The 20,068-nt window shown below is 36.1% G+C and overlaps 4 protein-coding genes across 11 annotated transcripts in view; 1 reads left to right on the top strand and 3 right to left on the bottom strand.

Moving 5' to 3' along the window:
- LOC107266848 (histone deacetylase 4) overlaps window positions 1-10,538 on the bottom strand; it is a 94,572-nt gene extending 84,034 nt beyond the window's left edge. For both annotated transcript variants that reach the window (XM_025084049.1, XM_025084050.1), the window contains exons 1-2: window positions 10,403-10,538; window positions 1,655-1,785 (exon numbers count right to left, since the gene is read on the bottom strand). In XM_025084049.1, coding sequence (XP_024939817.1) covers window positions 1,655-1,697 — 43 coding nt within the window. In that variant the 5' untranslated portion in view covers window positions 1,698-1,785; window positions 10,403-10,538. The remainder of the gene's footprint in view (window positions 1-1,654; window positions 1,786-10,402) is intronic.
- LOC107266852 lies at window positions 9,146-12,818 on the top strand. 5 transcript variants are annotated; one of them, XR_003059435.1, is made up of 2 exons: window positions 9,146-9,867; window positions 10,003-10,393. XR_003059435.1 is itself a non-coding variant. In XM_015737797.2 (2 exons), the coding sequence occupies exon 2, from the start codon at window positions 12,194-12,196 to the stop codon at window positions 12,632-12,634; it is 441 nt and encodes a 146-aa protein (XP_015593283.1). In that variant the 5' UTR covers window positions 9,332-9,867; window positions 12,191-12,193; the 3' UTR covers window positions 12,635-12,818. The 5 variants fall into 5 exon arrangements, 4 of the variants coding, with proteins under 4 accessions (XP_015593283.1, XP_015593282.1, XP_015593281.1 ...); XM_015737797.2 differs by lacking the exon at window positions 10,003-10,393 and adding an exon at window positions 12,191-12,818 and having other exon boundaries at window positions 9,332-9,867; XM_015737796.2 differs by lacking the exons at window positions 9,146-9,867; window positions 10,003-10,393 and adding exons at window positions 11,012-11,134; window positions 12,191-12,818.
- A 308-nt stretch (window positions 12,819-13,126) lies between these two features.
- On the bottom strand, window positions 13,127-14,668 carry LOC107266851 (transmembrane protein 222). Of its 3 annotated transcripts, none has more exons than XM_015737792.2 (5): window positions 14,605-14,668; window positions 14,051-14,246; window positions 13,772-13,982; window positions 13,472-13,599; window positions 13,127-13,392 (listed from the first exon to the last, which is right to left on the bottom strand). In XM_015737792.2, exons 2-5 carry the CDS (start codon window positions 14,164-14,166, stop codon window positions 13,314-13,316), a joined length of 534 nt encoding a protein of 177 aa, XP_015593278.1. In that variant the 5' UTR covers window positions 14,167-14,246; window positions 14,605-14,668; the 3' UTR covers window positions 13,127-13,313. The 3 variants fall into 3 exon arrangements, with proteins under 3 accessions (XP_015593278.1, XP_015593277.1, XP_024939822.1); XM_015737791.2 differs by having other exon boundaries at window positions 14,349-14,652; XM_025084054.1 differs by having other exon boundaries at window positions 14,051-14,652.
- A 1,790-nt stretch (window positions 14,669-16,458) lies between these two features.
- LOC107266849 lies at window positions 16,459-19,188 on the bottom strand. The gene is made up of 2 exons (XM_015737790.2): window positions 18,971-19,188; window positions 16,459-17,704 (listed from the first exon to the last, which is right to left on the bottom strand). Exon 2 carries the CDS (start codon window positions 17,565-17,567, stop codon window positions 16,716-16,718), a length of 852 nt encoding a protein of 283 aa, XP_015593276.1. The 5' UTR covers window positions 17,568-17,704; window positions 18,971-19,188; the 3' UTR covers window positions 16,459-16,715.
- Between the last annotated feature and the right edge of the window lie 880 nt (window positions 19,189-20,068).

Below are 20,068 nucleotides of genomic sequence, written 5' to 3'. Positions count from 1 at the left end.
GGAGGGAGGGAGGGGGAGGGGCACCCAGGTCGAACTTGACTTTGGTCGACGCTTTCCGTTGATTTTGGCAGAGGGGATTGAGCTCGTCCCGGATCGCCTACGTGTTTCTCGAGCATACGTGACGTGTACGCGTGTGCACGCGTTACCTATTCATACATCGTCAACACGACTCCCGGTGCCGTCGAACGAAAAACCACGCGAAATAATATTTATATTTCACTCTCGGCGTGAATGGCGCTCTGCGAGAACTGTGCCAGCGTAAGAAATCCACAAAAATTTACCACTGCAATCCTTATGATCGATTCAATAATGAAGAAAGAACGCGGCTTTGCCAAATGTCAATTCCTAAGTATAATTAATAGGTAAATCGACTGCATAGTTATAATGTAAATGATAAGCTGCTCGACTTCGTAAGCAAGCGCGTGCCATTCGCTTTTCCGCTGTCGCAGTTCGATTTATTAATGAAGCAAAGTCGAATACCGCCCGTCACGATAAAGACTCTCCTGCATATCGCCTACGTTAATAAACACGTAATGTGCACATGGTAGGATCTAAAAATAGAAGTGCAGTCGACGCACATGCACTTCGATCCTCTTTACGCTACTGCTTGGATTATTACGCGATCGCATTAACATATCCGTTGGTAGCATTTTGCACTACAAAATTGCGTCTTACCTGTACAGATTATTTTGGCACTCTCGCCATTAACCCCCGCAGCCGCCTCCGTCACCGCCACGTCTCACTCTTTTGTAATTCAAAAATTGTGATGAACGTCACGTTCGTTTGTCTTGACTCGATCGAGAAGAAACGTGAGGTAATTCGACGCATGCGCACGAACGACGCGGTCAGTAGTTCTCTGTCAGACTGTAAATAGGTTAACGGGAATAAAATGGCGACAAGTAAAAATAGGAAGGCGGATATGCACATCCGTAGCCGCAAGCACCGCCCGCTGGGTTCGTGCGAGTCGTTTCTTCCACGAGAATAAACTGACGAGGATCTTTGTATACACATTGAGTAAGCAACATCTTCGCAGCATTAAATCTAAGCGTTCTATAATTAATCGATCGATTAATCAGCAACTAAAGATAATCCTGTCGCCATTAGCTACACCCGACGGTCCAAAGTGCAAGATTCTGTGAATAAAACTGTACGCACGGGGTGAAAGTGAAATTGCGCATGTGTGCACGCACTCTACTGTTATATTTAGGATCGAATCGTCCATACGATATGCGATCCTCCTATTAACGTTGCCAGTGGTCGCGCCATTAAATGCACTGTAGGCTCATCGGGGACAGGAAATCCCGAGAGTCTCGCACCGGTCGTCTCACACTTTGTAAATCCAATGGAACTTCTTAGGCGTCGTCTGATAATTTACTATTTTCATCGGTTAATTAAATATATGTCGGTTTCCATATCATAGTACAGGGTGGTCATAAAATAACTTCCCTGTAGCCAGCCGTTTAGAAGTCGCAGAATTTATAAATAGGATACTTACTTTACGACTACCCTGTACAAAACTTGTGGAATAATTAATCACGTGTAATCTTTAGAGTTTTGATACGAACTAAATAAAAAAAGGTACAAAGAAAGATGCAGGTAAATGAACGGATAAAAAAAAGACAGGTAAACCTGAAAGATTTCTGTGTCTGCCTACCTTTCGCGTTGATTGCACTTGCTGGAGGGTGCTCGCTGGACATCCTGCTTCCTCGAACGTCCACCTGGGGTACATTGACCACCCCCTAGTGCCAGTCGACCTCCTCTTTGTACATCACGTATGTCCGAGCACTGGAACGAGAGTCACGGAGTCATGCGTTACAGTGGAGAACGAGTCCACGAATGAGTTAAACTTCGATTGCCTTTTGCTGCTCTCTGACGATTCGATTCGATCGTGAATCGAATCACTTATCACCCAAATACAATAAACGATCTATAAAAATCGAAACGCATGAAACGAACCATGCGCAGTCACTCGCGAAAGTGATAAGAGGCCAAGGGACTCCTACAGCTCGGGAAAGACACACGGGTTCGTTTAGGCATCCCGTGACGTCGCCCAAGTAATACCACTTGCCATTAGGGAAGAGGAGAGCGAGTGTGGACCTTCCCGATGATGCATCGTGGCTCCACTTGGCACGAGTCGGCGTCAGGAAGTCCATGCTCGTCACCCGGATGTATTCGGATTTAGGCTTCTCCCTCGAGTGGGCTACCCATTTTCGACAGTAGAGAAGCAACAATATGACAATTAAAAGCGTTGTCCTTTTTTTGCATGACGAACATCAGTAAAGAAAGTCAGTAACAAGAAGAAGGGACTATGTAGGTCGTGTAGCGTGTAGTGTAGCATACTTTGTAAATAAAATTGTATACAAAGCTTGTTGGAAACTTCATTGCCTTCGATCTGTCAGAAAAACACATTGAACTCGTGAACCGGCTACATTAGCGAAATAATAGGCCGATGATTAATTCAATGAAACTGTGTACTACGAATGAATCCAAATATCTTTTTTTAAAGTCTTTGAGCAATTCTAAAAACTTTCGCCGCACGCTAGAACGGAAGAGCAAATACAAGACCCGTGCTTACTTACGGCTCTATTGTATCGATGCAAGGTCCCTCACTTATGATTTTAAAGCACGGTTCCTTGAAAAAGCCCGAATAGAAACTGCGGTTGCTAATCCAACTCAAAAACCAGTGACTAGTTAATTAAAACTAGATAAGTTCTTAGTTAACGATGATGCGACAGCGAGATAGGATCTTTTGTACTAATTACTTCCTGACTCCTATCTGCGGATTATCCAGCTAATATTACTTATAGACGGCGTAAAATTGCCACAAAATATCAGGTAGTCATTACCTCGGTATTGTGGCTAGCCAATTTGATTTTTAACTCAAAAAGTGGAGTTATGTCACTCTCTATGTTCTTGCTTAGGGAACATATAATTGCACCGACATACAGATGGCGCTGAAACTTATTGAGTTTATTTTGTAACGATGACACACATAATCATTGGATCGCCCACCATGGTCACAGACGAGCACACTGAGCTTATGCTCATCATTGCGTAAATAACAAGTATGTCTCTTGTCCAGTGAATGTGTAGCCATTCTAATTAAACAGATACTTTAGGCTATGTTACGAAATTCACAACCAGTACGGCGAGCATGGCTAAAGTGTTACATTCGATTGAATGAAGGCAAACAGACAATTGTTGTGTCGCGGTCTAGCCGATGTTAACCGGATAAATGTAAAATAAAATGAAGTACAACAGTCCCAAAGGCTCTGTATGAAATTGTGGAAAGAAAATTTTTTACATACGAATGAAATAATGATTTTACATTTTATTGAAATTGAATTTCCAACAACGTCAGTTAATTATTTCCTTATATGAAGAATTTAAACTTTACAAACATCGAGCTAGCGTTCCAGTCTCCTATCGCGAAGGTTCCAGGATCGAATCCCGTCTCCGACGACTGCGTGGGGTTGTCAGCTTATTGTTAAGGATTAACAAAAATTACAGTGAGTTCCAGTAGCACCCGAAAAAGTTCTACAATTCCCGATACTTTGTATAAATAGTTTCGTTGGTTACAGCACAAGCACACGAGATTTATACTTTCGAGGTGCTAACTTCCCGTAAATTTCTTGGATGGTTAAAGCAATACCGCGAATGAACGAATAAGATTTCTTTTTCAATATTAACCAACTAGAATATTCAAAGATTGTTATAAAAGTATGAATTTCCACGCAGTGCGTTAAAAAATAAAAACAAAAGCCCTTCTTCAAATTGTTCATTTGTACAAAAATATGAAGATGGTAGCAGGACCATTATAAACGATGATCAGGAACATTAGTCATAAAAACGATATCCTGGGAAACTTAGTACGACAAGAGGTAATGCTTAAAAGCTTGACTGCACATGTTCGGCCTACCAGACCCCATCAATTTTACGTTTAGCCCTCCTGTAGAATTTGTTTCTACGTAAATTTTCGATAGACTAAGTAAAGTTGGTACATAATAATTATTATTTGATATCTAGTCGATAATAAATTCGTTTAAACCAAAAGAGCGACGTAAGACTCTACTTTGGAGCTATTGTATTGGTCGTGACAACCTTGCAATCGATTTCCACAGATTGAGGTCCCACAGACCTTACCTTGTAAATTATGTTTCTAAAGTCGCACCTGCGTAGTTAAGGGTTAACACATTCAAGCTTTTTGTCGACATTTTTTCTATGTTCATGTCGATGTTCATTTGTAAATTATGTGAATTACAACCTGGAATGCATAGATGTGGCAGATAGCAACACGGTTACGAAAATTTGATAGCCAATGTTTGAAAAAGAATTATGAACGAATAGAAGAAAGCGAATAGAAGAAAAAGCTTTGACGTGGTATCTGACAGAATTGAATCTGTGAAAAATTGTATACAAAAGAAAATACAATTGTGTGAATGATATACAATACATTCGTGGACTCATGTCGATAGGACCTTGCGTTCGCACTGTCTGCTGTAAAAGATTAAAAGTAAATAAGATAAATTTACAAAATAAGAATATTTATCGCATACTATCATAATATGCGCTTACGCAGCTTTGACGTTTCTAACAGTCTAGACACGTGTACGATGATGATTCAAACGTACAATAAAAGTTGCATATATTTCATAAAAAAAAAATTTTAACTTTATTATTAGAATTGGTCGATGGCACTGAGAAAAAAATACGATGGTATTCTTAACTATGTAGCAGGGTAAAAATATTATTTAGTGAAACCAAACTTGTAGTATTTTTACAATGAATTCATTAGCGCAACTTATCTTAGCATACTTGAGTTTACTATTGCAATTGGTGGATATAATTGTAGTAACAAATACTAACTTCATAGTGAATTACTTTTATAATTTCAAAGTCAAATTTACTTACAAAAACAATTAAAATCTACTATGGACAGTAATTATAGTTAGCCATGGATGTCAAGGTTAATTATTGTAGTATATTTATCGTTAAAAAAAACCATATTTACGCTAGTAATTTTCACTTAATAAGAACAGTTAATATGACTTTTAGCAATCGGCTGCTGGCAAAAAATTATTACTAAATTCAAAATGATTTCTTCTTATACATATATTAAATTTCAATACAAAGTATGTACCGAGTATAGGAATCATTGGGTCCATCGCTATACATATATTTAATATTCCATCGTACTGAAATATCCTAACAACTTATTCAAGCAGTGGAAAAAAACGTAAATAGTTTGTAGTTGCTGACAAATATTTCATTGCTAGAGCAATTAACTATACTATTTTTACTCGCATATCTGGTCAAATTAACTAGACCGTTTCGTTAGTCACAAGAGTGGAAAAGTTATATCTAACTATGCAATTCACGGTGGATATTATCATCTAAAAATAGTAAAATACGAGGTTGATCAATTTTACTGTTACCAAACAATATTAATATGTCGTAAATATTAGTAACGATTGTGATCAGCGTAACAAATCTGAGTTTACTATAAACTATAGTTAAGTCCTTTCGGAACCCTGAAAAATAGTTAAGAAATGATAAGTTTGACCATATTTTTTTCTCAGTATGTATCCAAAAGCCAATAGCGTCGTATTCTGTAAAAAAGTCCGATTAAAATTATAATCTTAGCTAATGCATATTTGTCAAAGCTAAAATAATAAGCAGGAGCAAACAAATTGACAGTGCGAGCAATGCCGAACTAAAAGACGAGAAATAATGTTTTCAAAATATTTCTTGATTCAAAGTATTGTTCCTGAATTAAAAAAAAAATAGGAGTCTGTAAAAAGAAAGCATGACAGCTTTGAAAGGGAAAACTGTGATAAGAACAATAAATTAACTCTGAGAATCAATAGAGAAAATTCAAGATTTCAACAATGGTTACGATGTCTTAAGCGATTGTCCACTAGCGGAATGAAAGGAGACGAAAGAAATGGACCAATCCAGAATAGGAGAATAGAAACAACGAAGTAAATCTAAAAGATCGCGACAGTGGAGAGCTGAACAATGACATTAACACCAGGTTTACAGACTATTATTATACACCTATCTAAAGACTGCATATTTCTATAAAAAACTACTTACTTCATCCAAAACCAACATAACTACACACTATTAACTTAGAATGTTCAACATTATACAACATTACATTTATTAAAGTCAGCACAAGTTGTAGAAGAGAAACGTAAACGGTTAATGTAATTTTTCGTGTGCGTCTAAAGGACGCGTCCTGTAAACCTAGTGTTAAGGAAAAGGCAGAATATTGAAGAAAATAAGAAAAGAGCAAGCTTTAGAAAACGATAAACAAAGCCGAATTGATTCCAGAAGAGCTGGGACCAAAATATACGCGAATATTGAACGATCTGTGGACGAAAAATGAGATAACCATAAATTGATGTACTTATAAGTAAAATTTACCCGATCCACAATTCCAAATAAATGGACGATGTAACGAAATACAGAGAGACAGCCTTTGCTTGAATTTACACCCAAAATGCTAAGAAATAAATGACGAAATACTAAGAAATAAATGCTAAGAAACTGGTTAAAGGGGACAAGAAAAATTCCAAGATTGCCAAGCAGTAGCTTCAGAGAAAAAAAATTTTCAGGCTATACTTACTGATCAAGACGATAGTGAATTATCAACAAGTATGTATAAATTCTATGTAGCTTTTGTGGAATTCAGAGTCGCCCTTATCATAATATCAAAAAGTTTATTGCTTCTTGATTAAAAAAGAGGGTTGATGGACACGATAGGGAGAGCATTTATAAACTAATGAATGCGTAATGATGATCAACGACAAAATTTCAGTTTAAAAAATAAATAAAAGGATGATGTTGTCAAATAAACCCCGTTCTATTGAACGTATACCTAAAAGGCACAAAAGAGGACAGCGCATAAAAAGAATGTAAACAGAGTGGCTGAAAGATATGGAAAAAATATTGGCAGAAATAGAACATGAAAGTATGTTGATAAGGATGTAGGGAAAAAACCGACACGACAGCAATAGAATAGAATCAAGAAGCTTGTAAGAAATATTGGGGTAAACAGGTTTCCTATGAGATACGACCGCTTGAGCCACGCGGTCGCATCTTATGCATACGCCGTTATGGAAAAAAAAAATTAATGCTACCATTGCGAAACTTCGGAACTAGAACTATTCAGCGTTTGCAAATGTTAATGATACATTAACATGCTCGTAACTTTTCCTGTAAATTTCAATCAGGTTCTTGAAACGGTCCAAGCTGAATTTTGAATATAGACATATGTAAGTTTTCAAATTAATCCGCATGCAGATACTACTGTATAATCTGATCTAGGACTAAATTTTTTTGAAAAATTTCAATCCTATCCGCAAACCATCTCATCGAAAAACGTGATTGACGTCAATAACCATAACAATGGTTCTAGTAGGATAAATGTTTGAAAAATTGGTTCACTACGTGTACGATTAAATTTAAAAAACAAAAAAAAACAATAAAATTAAATATTTATCGCGATAAAAATTCCCGAAAATCGACTATTTTTGGCAGTCTACTCCGAAGTCCATCCTTAAGGATTGAAGGGTAAAAATGTCTAAAATTGGAATAGATAAACCCATTGAAGAGCATTCAATTTTCGTATAGATATTTTAATATAAATTTTCAGTTCGATTTTTTACTTCATTAGTGATAGCCAATCAATTATAGACGTCTTTTTTCATTTCAACTTTCATATATTTTGTGTTCTTGTACAAATCTCTATTTCTAGATGACAAATATTTCAAATCATTTTAATAACTCTTTAGTATGCTGATACTGAATCGAAATTGAGTCTATTCAAGTACGGCATTCCGAAGGAATTACGGCTTCGGGAAAATATCGATCAAATGGGTTTATTATTCATTCGAAAAGAGCACGTCTAAGAATTACAAAAAGGAAACGGTTGAAAAATGGCACCTATTCTTGCGAATAAAGGATACCGAGAGATTTTTACGGTCACTCCCTCGAAAGAAACTATCTGGATAGTTAGGATTGTACATTATCATCAACGGATGTGGCTTCCAAGAAGACATTCTAAATTAAAAACAATGTCTAAAGTAGGTCGCATAGCTGATATCTTACTAGAGTATCGAAAAGTCTTTTTATTTCCTTACATTTTAAATTGTATTCCTTATACTGTGTTTAAAGATCCTAAATGTTCATTTAAGGAAAGATACATCTTCGACAGTTTTACACACAACGTAATTAATTTGTAGATAAGTGCCCAAACATTGATCTAAAAAAAAAAAAAATAAGAATCCACATGATTGAAACGGCACGGAAAAATTAATTTTTAAGAAAAGTGTGTAAAGCAAAATAAAATAAAATAAATAAAACTAGTACATTATCAGCCTCTACTTTATACATCTTTCCCAGTCATCGCCAGATATAAATTCCATTGCGAGGCTAAATTTTGTAATTACTTTTTGACGATTCTATCCTCCATCGCCCGGATCTGAAATTGAGTTTTTTGGGTATAATAAAAATCGTAATCAGGTCACGTGATTTTAAACTCGTTTTCAGTCCTGCATGAAAAAAACATATTATATGTCAAAGATACTTCTGGATTTAGATGTAGTATGGAGCTAGTATAATAGCTAATTCAATTTATCTCATCTCACGAGTCTATTAATAAATGTGACAAATAATGCAGGAAGTCAGAGTCTAGGTGTGCCAATCACAACCTTATCTTGGACATTAATTAACCGTCCACCCACCGATCTTATATAAATAATTAATAAAGCTGGGCGCAACGCTTGGTACTCCATATTGCAGACCATTCCTTGGTTGCCCCATTTCTAAACCGAGATTACACCGACCGAATTTCCTGTTTTTGCTATTCATAAATCTCGAGGGAGGCGTAATTGGAAGATTACAAATATTCATTCATATAGTGAAGAATGTACGTTAATATTGGCAAAACTGACACAAAAAGAACAAGGATATCATTCAATTCATCATAACCGTCTCGAATACCAGCCTGTCATTGTTTATTATAGTATATGAATTTGACAGATACCTATCTAACCACATTTAGAATGATCGAAGTACAATGAGATAAGCTTTGATAGTAATTCTAATTTTAATTTTTAAAAATCAAAAAAATATACCATTGTTATTATTCACAGTTGCACATTTCATGGATACGAGTAGATGGCTCCACCTTAGTAAGAGATGAGACAATTTTGAGAAACATACATAAACAGGCGAGACCATTGAAAAGATCGTCGTAAACTTTACATTCAGAGTGAAGAATCCTGTTTTTGTGACGTGACGTACTTTAGCAATTTACTGGGTATAAAATGGGTGCCAACTGATAGGATAGAACGGTCCAACAGGTGTTTTCAAGTGATGGTTCAGTGGATTTTTTCTGTTTTCATTTGAAGCGTTGTCGGAATCCAGTTGAGATTTTTTAAATTCAAATCAAGCAAGAAATCTACATAAATAACTACACGTCGCGACATAGAAGCAAGGTGAAGATTTCGATTTGGTCGTTGTTCTAGTTACCGACGTATGTACTCATGGCTATCGGAAATCTTGGGCACGTGTACGTACACGCGGCGATCGATAAGTGTTACGGGATTTGTTGTGAACTCGAAATAACTGTGAAACCAACGACAGATACAAGAATGACGGCAGTTTCACGATACTGAGTATACATGGATCGTAGATGGAGTATAAGTTATGAAATAAATCATTTAAAAATACGAACGGATACGAAAAAAGAATTACTCGCACTTCGATGACACTTGGTTGATCCTAGCCTACAAAACTGTCAGATACAACTTTCTTATGGATTCATTGGAGGAGGCTTAACTGAAAACCCAAATAAAGGTGAAGGTAGTTGGCACATTGACTTTACTTTGTATTGTTTGTTATATTTTTAATAGTCGAGCGAACTTGCACATTTGGAAAGGAAAGTAAGACGTCAGACGTCTGGCGTCGTAACGAGAGACTTGCTTAACGTAGGATAAAATGCAGGGACGAAGAAGAATGCGTCTGAAGCAAGGTGCCAAAGGCGCTTCTATTTCGAGCGACGTACGTGTGCAAACATTATGATATAACGGATAAATCGGACAATGTCAAGGGAACACGAAGGAGCCAAAGAGCCAGGAAACCAGGGAGTCAGGGTACCACCAACCAGCGAAACGACAGAGAGGACGATAAACTAGAGAAGCGAAATGTGTCCGAGTCTCTTTCTAGTCTCATTAGTAAGAGATAGAATGAGCATGCGTAACCTTGTACACAATGGGATAATAACGTGCGTAGATTCGCCGTGGCTGTGCGTTGGTAAATAACGGATAAATGAGCGTGGAAGTCCTAATGGATGCGTGTTCAGTTTCATGAGAACCCGTCATTTTTGACCTACCTCACTGAATTCGAAGTCGCGCCGACGAATCCAAATTGAGCAAATGTTCTTTCACTCTCCCGAAAACACACCGAGACGAGTCGCTAATCAAACGCTTAATACAATCCACAAACGAACCAATAAATATTTGTCCCACTAGCGAAATCCTACATAGAGCATGTACACGGGCCACAAAAACAATGCGATCGCGCTGCTATCTCGCCGTGGTTTGCGCAACTACTCACACTCCACCGGGCTCGAGTTTCCCTGGATGCTAGCACGCATGCGTTTCATTTTTACCCTACGGGATTTAGATATACTCGAAAAATGACACTCGATGCGTAGAACGTAATTGTGTTGAATTTTATTTGGTTCCTTCGTCACTTTGAAAAATCACGTTAACTCACAACGTTCTAACCTACAAGTTTTAAACTCTAACATGACTAATGTTGTCCCTCAGACTCATACACTGCCATCAAACGGACTTCCTTGGCAGATATTCCTTTGAATTCTCTTATTTCCTTTCCATGCGCTGTAGAAAAATGTGATTGTATTGCAGGGTTATCTACACTTCATAATTATACTGTGACCTGTCAACTATCAACAGTTACTTTAATACTTATAAACTCAAAAGAGATTTGGATATTTTACTCAGCAACTAATTACCTCGCATCGACATAACTGTAAAATCAAATATAAATTTTATACATGAAAAATACCTAACGATCGTCTATATATTATTCACACATCAGGGTAAGATTGACATGTAACATTGATAATTTAAATAAATGATATAGGTTTGTCACTGCTAATTATTTCATACATTGAAAAGACTAGTAACATATGTACCATTCATTAAGCGATTAACGTCACGTAATAAAATTATTTTCAATATTGATTTTATAAGAGATTACTACAGATTAGAGTTGGTTAGTGGGCGATCTTTTGACTATGAAAGTGGGAACAACAGGTCTGACGTACTTAATAACTTTACCCTAGTTCGAATTATTTCAAATCAATAGTATAAATACTAAATTATTTACTTTTATGATGCCGTTCGATTATAGTTTTGTTTAATATGTTATTCTGCACAGATAAAAATTATTTTATTACTAACACTAAAAGTTTATAATTGTATGCAATAGGGACTTTTAAATACTTACATTGGCCATTTTGATTATAAACAAGGTAGTTAGTAGTGTAATCTAACGATGAAAGTACGAACTATTTTATACTGACTGATACTGACACTTCAAGGTGTGATTTCAGTCATTTCGTTGTAACAAAGTGAACAAAGCCGATTTACAGTAGACAGTAGTAAGAGGCGCGTCAGTTTTTAATAATTGCAGTATGGTCAACGTCTCTGAAGGAACTATTGTTTAGGAATACTTTACATTAGGTTTTATAATTGTGCGCATGTAAGTATAATATTATCGAACTTTTGTACATCTTTTTTAAAAATATATTTAACTTTCTTGGAGTTTAAGTCGCAAATACTATTCAAATTATAACTAATGATTATTAAAAGATTTTCCACCCTTAATAGTAATTGTAGAAGTTGTTAGGTTAACATGACATCACTTTGTTTAAAATTAGGAAAGTTCATATTTTGTTATCCTTAGGAATCTGAATTCCAAATTATTCATTTATGTATTTTTTTTAATGACATATAATTCTTACTTGATTTCCACATTACGCAGAGTAGGTTTCCTTTATTGCATGATCTGTGAATTATTTTCATTAGCTGTAGCAACAATAACCTAATACTTGATTATATTACTTGTTTGCTAAAAGGTATTGAAATTGCAGAAGATGTCTTGGTTCTTTGGAAAAAAGAAGCACCATAAGGAGTCTCCTCCAGAATCCTCCGATGAAACACTACCAAATCAAGGAGATGATTTCATCTTTATAGAACGACGTGGAAATCCTGGACCTGAGTTACCAAGTGATAGAAGTTCACAACCAAGTGGTGGTTTATATCCAGTTATTGATAACATACCGTACAATCCAACTCCTATTCCTACAAACTTTCCAAAGCAAACTGCTCACAATGAAAATCAAAATTATCTGCAGGGTGTCCCATTCAAATTATGCAAACATTTAGATAATACCATTTCTGGAGATTCCGACATTGATATGTTTAGAGTTAATGAAATATTATCTTTCATTGTAAGATTAGAAAATGAAGATTTCACATACGACTTTACCCTTGAAACCAGTGTTGCAAATGAAATGGATAGTAGAACCGAATAAATAATGAAAAAAATTATTACATGTTTTTATCTGTTAATGTAAACTAAAAAAATGTACGTTTTCAAGATGCGTCATTGAGAGCAAATTATTGTACAACCTGTGAGATTATGCTTTTTCAATTGTACATAGACACAATACAATCACTTCTTGCAGCTTACTAAACACTTCTTTTTTATATGAATTCTCTACATTTTGTTTACTAATGATGTTTAGCATTAAGTATGATAACATCATGCTTTTTGTACTTTCAAAATTTTATACATGTTTGGTATATAAATAGTGTATCTAGTAAATATATTGAAATGAGAAAACAATTTTAACAAATTATACAGTTAAATAAGTTTACATGGCACTACAATTAACATGCCTTTTGTTACTTATTTCTTACACACTAATTATTGCCCTTGAAACTGTACATCAAATTTGTTGCTAAGTGTTAATGTTTTTATGTACAAATTAAAAATTATATAGCTTCTACATATTCATGTGGAGTTCAATGTAATTATTGAAATTTATTTAAAAATAACAAATATTATACAACGTTGATTGGGAATTGGTCAATAAAAACATACCATATAAAGAAAGAAGACTATTAATAGTAATAATATGTATTATATGTCTGTGGCCTTATGATCAATAAAAGATGACAAGACTTGGGAAGATACTGTAGCAGTTTCATTCATAGAAAAAGGTAAAGAACAGTAATACATGTAACAATTAGGAGAAATGGTAAGAATGTCTTAACTGCTCCACAGAAGCTGAAAATATAAAAATAGTTTAATGAATTAATAGGGCTTATATTATAATAAGGTTTATATGCTACTATATTAAACTTACCTAACAAAACGACCACATATAAAAAGGATACATGCTAATTTTATCATGTTCCACCTTTGATTTTTGTAGTTCATTAACTCCAATGCTGTAGCAACATGAGAATGGCAATTATCAAGACATAAGTTATGCTGAAAAGATTTATAATATGAAGTCCTATTATTCTTTAACATACGGACCAGGCTATTCAGCTATAATGTATCATCTGAAGTTAATTTTGCCATAAGAGTCAAATGGACACTATACATATAATTGATAAATTGGAGCTAAATAATCATACATATTTAAATTAAAAAATGTTACCATCCGCCCTTTATATTTTTCACTAGCTTCTGCCACTGCTGAATCCCAACCTTGAATACCTCCTCTAGCATTTTGGTAATTTAATTGCAAATATCTTGTAGGTTGTCCAAATGCCATATTATCTTCAGATACATGATAAGGACCAGCAAAGTCTCTTATTATGCCAGAAGATGTTCCAATGCCCATATGACCAATAAAGGGAAAGAAATATCTGTGAAAAATAAACTCTGCTCTTAAAAAATTTTTATACAAACAAGAATACTTTAAATTGTTACATACGTCAAGAAAGGTATTGGAGTCCACACGATGCAGAATGGAAATTTTTTCCTAACTGGATCTACCGTTAAATCCATTATTGGCGATGATGTGTCACTTAGTACATCATTATCTTTCATCTTTAATTACGCCTCGTAAGAGATACAACATGTTCAAAAAGTGACATTAACATTGTATAATCTTCATGTTGTACATTGATCTAAGCGAAAATCATATTAATAATCCATAGACAGCTACTACTTGTGCCCTCTGACACAAAATTATACGCTTCGCAAAATTAAACAAACAAGCCAATTTTTACTTCTTTATAAAAAGATGTGAATAACCGCTTAAATTTTATCAGTAAATAAAGCACATGCAAATGACTTGGTCACTATAAGTAAGAGTGTCGTTCCTCGCGACAAATAAATGTCTTCTTTCCAATAAAATTGATTCGTCAAATATAAGCACTTCTACTTTCAAGAGTTCCTTGAATCTTGTCGAACTCTTATCATCTAAGCACTAATAGCACTGGATCGCTTACATTCCGTATAAATGTCAACAAATATATTACTCACATATTTTACTAACAGCGTGGTTAACAGTAAATGACAAAAAAGGTTTAGGAGGTGCTGCCCCCTCAGAAACTTTTCTTCCTTGATTGAACAATAACACTTTTAACTTTATCGACTGAGGCCGGTTGAACCAGAAACTGACAGCCATATTTTATTTTACCCGTGTTGTATTATCTTTATTATTTTTATATATCATATTATAATATTGTAAATCAGTCACTAGTATTTGAGCCATAACGCGGTTTATGATAAAGCAGAAGAGCAGGAAGTTATGATAAAGGAATTATAATAGCGGATTTTGATACTACGTCAAACTTCAACCCCTTCATAATCAACAGCTTTCACTTGAAAAAGTCCCCAGTAAAAAAAACCATCTTTCCATATTTCTACTGGTATTCCCCTGGCCATATTGCCAGACCACGCTTATCAATGCACGAGCATCCCCCAAGTTATAACCACGTGACATGGTATCAGATGGATCATGCCCGCTCAATATATATATATATTGATTTTTTTAATATATAATATGACGTTTACATTAATTTTAAAGGATAATGTTAATATTTCTTAATTTAATAATGTCTAATGTCATTATTGTTAGCTGAGTTAATTCTTTAAGTTAAACAACATTAAATGTAATTAATTGAAAAGGAATAACAGGTTTAAATTAATCTCAAGATGCTCAAATAATTTGTAATTTCAGTTTTAAATTAAAAAAGATCACATTTCAAAAACATGATAAATAAATACACTAGTCCAAAGAGAATGTTGTTCCTTTTCTTTCAGGATTTTTTCTGCAAGATGTTTACTTGGAATTGCTTCTTTAATATCCTCTATCACCAATTCTTCTAAATCTGATTTGTCATTGTTGATATCAAAGTTTTGTGCTGGAGTGTCTCTTTTCAGAGTTTCTATGTCAGTTAAGACATGCTATCCAAGGTCTGCAAAATCTTGCAACCAAGACTGTGCTTCGCTATTGGAATAGTTTTGATAACGAGGAATTTGTTTCTGCATCATGATCGCCTGTTTGTCTTCAATGAAATTTTGAACATTATCAGATCTATTGTGATAATTCAGAATACAGAAAGAAAAAAAATATTAGTTGTTGGAGATTGAAGCAACGCCACAAACGGGAAAGGTGGTTAGAGAGAAGTAACAACATTTTCGCATAAGATGACAAATACCTGCAAGTTTGCTAAACACGATAGAACTGAAATGTGGATGAAGGGGACGAGATCTAAGCATCAGGAAGTTTTCGCAATAAGAGGAGATAAGAAAGTATGGATTTCTTAGGGAACCGGATGGGTGTACACAAAGGGGTGTAAAGCAATATAATGCAGGTCATAGTAAACACAAGAATCGCAATTTATTAATGTAACAAATGAATCCAACGACGACAGAAATAGAAATATAAGTTTAACAATTATATTGTGGAAATATATATTATTTTAGGAAAATGTAAAACTAAACATTGGGTATTTTTGAAGGATCGAAAACTAACAAAATTACACCAGTTTCTAGTAGAAATCTTCAGATACACTAAAGTATATTCAAACGAGAGAGGTCTAATATATGGACTAGGTTTCCGGATACGGAATCGAGGGAGCAAAGAAAAATAATTTTTTTCCAGTTTCGCGAAATACGGTTCCGTAAACGGAGGGTAAGGATACGAATGTGGGAGTGTGATTTGGGACTGGCAACGACTGGCGAGGTAATGCGGGATGATCGTGGCCGGACTTTTAGAAGATCGGAAACTGATGGGATGGTTTTGGGCAGCGGATCATACTGGAGGAAACATTAAAAAGTTGACCGGGGAAGTGTTCTAATTATAGTGAATAAGCTTAGGCCTGCGGCCTCCAAGGTAACTGTACATCACTTATTTATGCACAGGTAGACAGGTAAAAGGCCTTCCAGGGGGTGGTTATAGGGGAGGATTATAAGTGGATTTGATAGGATTTGCTAGAGATGAATAGGGGAGTTCGAATAGCAATACAGAATTATCTGGGAAGCGATTCTCTAGCGGAAACAATAGGTTGAGGGAGATCGGAAAATAAGGGAATGGTAAATGAGCATTAGACTCGGAAAGGGAGCATGGTATAAAGGTAAAGGGCTGTCTAGCCTGGGTATCCATTGTGGGCAGGATGAGTATATACAGAGGAGCGCCGTTCTCCTAGGATATACTGGTGCGAGCAGTCAGGGCATTTACTGAGAGTGAAATTTCGTCGGCCACAACCATAACAGAACCAGTTCCTAGGATGGGGGCAGCTGGAATAATGGTGCCCGATTTCCAAGCAATTCCAGCAGGCCCACGAGGAGGAGGGTTTGTCGTGTTGATGTGGAATTGCCGGAGTGGCATTTGGGAGTGGGAGCGACTGGAGAGATAATGCGGGACGCTCATGGTGTGACTTGTGGAAGATCGGTAACTGAGGGGTGGTTTTGGGCAGCGAATCATACTGGAGTAAACCTTTGCAGTCGGCGGTGGAAGATCCCAGTTGAGGTTTGCTGACAGAGAGAGACATCAGCGGCGATAGTACTGAAGTGGCTGTGCATCGGGAATATTCGCGAACAGCCGCAGGAAGAGATGGAGTTGACTTCCGCCTGGCTCTACCTCGGCATCTTGAGCGGCGGGTTACTGGTTCGAACGACGTACTTCTAGAGGTGGTAGTCGGGTGGTCCCTTCGTGACACGTGCCGCCTTCTGTTCTTGGCTGGTGTTAGTCCCTGAGGTGCGTCAGGTTTTAAAGCACCCGATCGGACTGGTGGGCGCACTTTCAAACTCTGTCCTTCCTTTACGTCGGAGCTGACCGGGTTATCTGGAGAAGATATTTCGTTCAAGTGCAGAGCCTGCATCTCGGCAGTGGGCAGTGGCTCCAGGATCTCCTTAAAGGCGTCTTCTAGGAACTGGATGAATCCTGACAGGACTCGATGGCGATTCTTAGAGATGGGTTGCCTATTGCGGCGGTCCATGGTATAAGCTCTCGCTTGTACTGGAGTCCTCCGTGGATCAGGCGCAGATCGCCTTATAAAAAGAGGTAGGGCGGATATGGAGCGTGAGGTAGCTCACAAACTTGAAACAAGCGGCCAGAGTAGGTTATATATGAGAACTATAGAAAAAGAAGAAAAATAAGGAACAAGACGGTTAAATAGCAATATTCAAAAGTAATACAGCATAATAGAAACAGAATTAACAGAAATGTACGTCATAATCAGGATGCCTGGTGGTAAAGTTTTAGGTCTTTAATCCAGCTCTTACCTATTGTTTTACTAGCGGAATCGCATACTTTGTAATACAAGAGAGAATAGAATTTTCGCGATAGTGTAAGGTCCATTAAATTTCTGAACCAGTTTTCCTGAAATGCACTGAGCAGTAAATGAATAGACATAGTGTTGATGTTAAACGAAATCTCATAATTGTAGTTTCCGGCGTGCAAGGTCCCGAACTAATTCTAAGCGTTTCAGATGATCTGTCCAATCATTCGAAATCTGGGAATCGATGGTAATAGATTGTTCTAATTTGCACGTCAGAGTATTCTTAGACTAGAGTTCGCGGTAAACTTTAAAAAATGTTAAAATAAAACCGGTGTGGAATGTCGGGAAGTATTAACCGCAACATAGAAAGGGTAAAGGTCTTTCACTTTCTTGATGATTTTGATCATGATGCGGAATCTGGGAAAAATTTGCAAAATCTATAAATATGATCCATTAGATCTCTTATAATCATCACTTACGCACTTAAGGTACTCGCGGAGTCGATGTCGTACCGACGTATTTAAGTTGAAAGCTAATAATACATTTCGAATTCGGGGCTATGTGGCACTGCATGCACCGCACTGCATAAAAATGAAGATTAGCGGGAAAATTGTTAAGCAAATTCCCAATAGGTAGAAAAGTAGCCTGTTCGTGAATTATTGAAAAATTAATTTGAATTTTCTCACTTCGCGCTCGATAGGTAAATGCTATCCTCGACGAAAAATATCAAAGAAACACAACAAATGAGTACCGGGCAATAACAAAGAAAATCAAAGACTAAAATAAATACAGAATCAGATGCAAGCAATAATTCATAGTTTTATTGTTGACACCAAGCTAAGGGAGGTCGGAAATTCTAGCGATATTTGCCGAATACCAAATAATTCCAGAAGTTAAAAGGTAATTTTCAAAAAGCCTCATGATCGCCTCAAAGGATAGACTCTAAAATATTAATTAGAAATTAAAACAGAATTTAGCACTATTGTCCCTTATATTAACACAAGCGGAACTACAGCCACATTCGCTCTGCTTGTTAAAACAGAGAGCCCTTAACTGGAAATTCGCTATGTATATGTTTTACAAATCACCACAATATTATATAAGAAATAAAGGGATCTCACCGAATTATTCCAATTACATTGTGTATTCGCCCTTGTCTCTGGTCTCGCACAGCAGATTGATTCTCACAAAAAAACTACTAAGTAATTCTCTTACAAAGAAACAGACTAACTCACTACCGTACGACGTTGAAAACGTAAGTGAAGATTTGGTCTGTCTTTTGGCTCGTTAGAGTTTTCCAATCCCTTCCCTCTGACACGTATTTCTTGGAATTGGCAAAGTCAGTTGAGCTATCGTACATAAGAGATCGGTTAAGGGGATGGGATCAAAACAAACGCTTGAGATAGAGAGCGAAATGGAGGAAGAAGAAAGGACGACGATCGACGAACTTTGCCGAGCGTCTCCGAAGAAGATCCGATGACTTCGTGCAGTCTCGGCGTTCAGGGGAAATAAAGAATCCCCCAAAAAACACTTACGTGTAAAAAACTACGCCAAGTACAGGAGTGCTGTGTATTCCTCTAATAAAAAGTATTGATATCACATTATTGAGGCCATGTACATAAGTCACTACATGTTTGCCTATTATATTTGTTTATATTAATTGTATTTTCAAAATTTCGTATAACGTTTTCACTAATCTTTTACATTACTACATCCCCCAAAAAACACTTACGTGTAAAAAACTACACCAAGTACAGGAGTGCTGTGTATTCCTCTAATAAAAAGTATTGATATCACATTATTGAGGCCAAGTACATAAGTCACTACATGTTTGCCTATTATATGATCTGGCACTGGCCCATCATTTTAATTGTATTTTCAAAATTTCTTATAACGTTTTCACTAATCTTTTACATTATTACTGCTTCCCGTAGTTGATTATGATTTAATGGTCATTTAATAATTAATAAAACATTAGGTGATTCAAACTCAGTTATCAAACTCAAAACCAATGTCAACTTTTTATATGTATACAGCTCATTCACAATTAATCGTCAAAAATAATCACGGTAAAAGCTTAATAACACACATATAGTTTTAGGATACTATTAGTACGTTCAAAATAAGTACTTTGGAATTCCTGGCACGGACCCGCCAAATAGTACTCGATAAGGAATCACCTAAAGTTTTATTAATTATTAAATGACCATTAAATCATA

Source organism: Cephus cinctus, unplaced genomic scaffold, assembly GCF_000341935.2.
Source record: "Cephus cinctus unplaced genomic scaffold, Ccin1 Ccin1_scaffold0330, whole genome shotgun sequence".
NCBI classification, from domain to species: domain Eukaryota; kingdom Metazoa; phylum Arthropoda; class Insecta; order Hymenoptera; family Cephidae; genus Cephus; species Cephus cinctus.
This window is presented reverse-complemented; position numbering and strand designations above follow the sequence as displayed.